The following is a 2,720-nucleotide window of genomic DNA, read 5'->3' on the forward strand; positions in this document are numbered from 1 at the left end:
TCTCATCTCAGCCATTTGTTCCTGAATCTGTTCCATCTGCCTTCTCTGACTGCTCCTAGTCGGATACGGATGATTAGCCGTCTTAGAACTCCTTCTGGTAACAAAACAGCAAGACATAAGATATAAGACCTGCAAAACCTGCAAATACATGACATGTATGATATATGAATGATATGCATGAAATGTTTGTCAATTTTCAGGTATCCAAGAGTTCATCCCACTTTCAGATAGGACATAGCAACCCTGACACCGAATATATTTGAATAACAATCCACACACAAGAATAAATCGGCAAACTGAGCATATTCCATTCAAACATAACTGAGAATTTGAGTTCATACAACAAAACACATAACTGTGTCACAAAGTGCTCATAAGGCATACAAAAGAAATCCAGAACATCAAACTGCGACCCCATCCAACAATCCTGGACATGGGCGACAAAAATCAAGCATAAACATCAAATCATCCATCATAGATCAAACAAATCCACTCCACAGCGACACTAGGATCGCCTGGTAACAGAATGAACTCCTCCATCTCTTCTCCGCTGGGCTCGGAGTCTTCTTAGTTCTTCTTCAAGTCGAGCGGTCTTAGCCTTCTCTTCTGCTAGCTGTTTATCTGAATCCCGCTTCTGCCTCTTAAGACTACTCTCTGATCTCCGTAACTGTAGACACTCTTGCTGCTTCTGATACAAATCTTCCTCTAGCAACTCATAGGGATGCCTCCGGGTACTAGCTTGACTTGAACTTGCGCCTTCGAATTGCTTGAGCTGGTGCATCAACCTCATCTTTGCATCTCTCTCTTCAAAGAACTTCAAATTGGTCTCTTGCTCTCTTTCATGCAACCTGTAGTTGGTAACCAAAGCATCCTTGTAAAGTTCTGTTGGCACAAATTCGGATAGAATCAAAGGAGGTTGCTTTTGAAGTGGTGCAACTCTATCATATGGCAGCAACAAGCTTCCGACCCGTTTTACAATCCATTCAACATACGGTGTCAAAGCAAGTGATTCCTTCTTCCCTAAATGGGCTCCATTATGCTTACGAATCTTCTTCCAAGCCACAATTATCTCCTTCAACTTTTCTGGATCCGACCCTTCTCAAAATAGACTGTCTCCGCTATCAAGTGATATGCCGGCTTGTCTTTCAACGTATACCCCAACTGACGCAAGGATACCACGGGATTGTAATTGACGCAACCTCTAGTACCAACCAAAGGAACATTATCGAACTTACCACACCCAACAATCACTTCAGAAACATTAATTCGATACTTTTGCCACTGAATATCATAAGAAGTAAGTGACATAATCCTGCGGGTCCACTTAAGTGTCTCCCTTGTCTTCACAAAAGGTCCTTTGCTGGGCAGCAAAGAGAGGAACCAGATGAACAACAATTGAAGGCAACAAGTGATAGCACCACCACCTTTCTCATATCGGGAATGAACGGCATAGTAAGTATCAGCCAACAAAGTAGGAATAGGATTCTTTCCCATGAAGATGTGTACCGCGGCCGAGTCTACAAAATTGGGAACATTCGGGAACATCACAATCCCGTAAATAGCCACAGCAAGCAATGCATTGTACGCGTTCCAATTCTTTTTCTCAAATTCCTCTTTAGCTTTTCTCACCACAAACTTCAAAGAGAACCCCGAGACACCTCCATTCGACTTCCAATTATCAGATACTTCTTTTATGCTCAAATAAAGAGCAGCAGCAATCAACTTGAAATTCAAATCTTTAGGAATGTCGATGAATGGCACTTCGCTTTTTACCTTGAGATTAAGAATAATAGAGTACTCTTCCAATGTCGAAGCCAACTGGTAATCCTGGAACGTGAAACACCTCATTTCAGGATCATAGAATTGCATCAAAGTTTGCAAAGCAGGAGTATCAACCACGGTTTCCAACAAAGTCAAGATATTCCCATAATTGTCCGTGAAACTCTTCAAGCAGAAAGCGGTCATTAACGAACTCAAACCCTCTAAGGCGGTCAACGGCTCTCGAAAAAAGCTGTAGGTGTGCGTATGTCTCTTTGCCTCCTTGACAGTATCAATGGGAGTGTCCATCTTTAACTTGAATGAACTCCTGAATGTCCCTGAAAAGCATGACATGCAAATGCTTATCATACATATCCTTTTTTTTTTGCGTTTCTTTTGGAAATAAATATGCTATGATGCAAAGTGGTGGGACTTGTTGCCGCCCACCAGGAATTCTGGACTGCCGGTAACACACATAGTATAGAGCCAAAGGCTCGGCCCCCAAATGTTATACCACACGGAATATAGAATGTCAATCCACGGAACCAAAGCCCATAGTCAATAACACACTTGGAATAGCACACAGACTACCACTCGAACAAGAACCATAGTACCCCACGAACAAGGACCATAGTACCCCACGAACAAGGACCATAGTACACTCGAACAAGAACAGCGGTAACCCACGAACGAGAACAGCGGTAACCCACGAACGAGAACAGCGGTCACCAACAATGTACCTGTTAATATGATCATTGATTCCCGCCCCACTCACGGGTAAAATCTAGGCCAAGGTAAGGTCATGAAACGCAGTATACGGTCCGCCCGAAGGTAAGAATCATCACAGCGCGCAAGCGGGTGACGATAATACCTCCGTTTGAAACCACTACTCTGCTCGTGGTCACATAATCCATCCCGAGACGTACACCTCGAGACAAACCATGCTCCCACTCTATCCTAGG

General features: G+C 43.3%; 1 protein-coding gene across 1 annotated transcript; it reads right to left on the reverse strand.

Annotated features, from left to right (window-relative positions):
- Positions 1-505: 505 nt before the first annotated feature.
- Positions 506-2,067, reverse strand: LOC131619052 (uncharacterized). Its single transcript, XM_058890194.1, has 2 exons — positions 1,236-2,067; positions 506-1,095 (listed from the first exon to the last, which is right to left on the reverse strand). Exons 1-2 carry the CDS (start codon positions 2,065-2,067, stop codon positions 506-508), a joined length of 1,422 nt encoding a protein of 473 aa, XP_058746177.1.
- Between the last annotated feature and the right edge of the window lie 653 nt (positions 2,068-2,720).

This window comes from Vicia villosa, linkage group LG7 (assembly GCF_029867415.1).
Source record: "Vicia villosa cultivar HV-30 ecotype Madison, WI linkage group LG7, Vvil1.0, whole genome shotgun sequence".
NCBI classification, from domain to species: domain Eukaryota; kingdom Viridiplantae; phylum Streptophyta; class Magnoliopsida; order Fabales; family Fabaceae; genus Vicia; species Vicia villosa.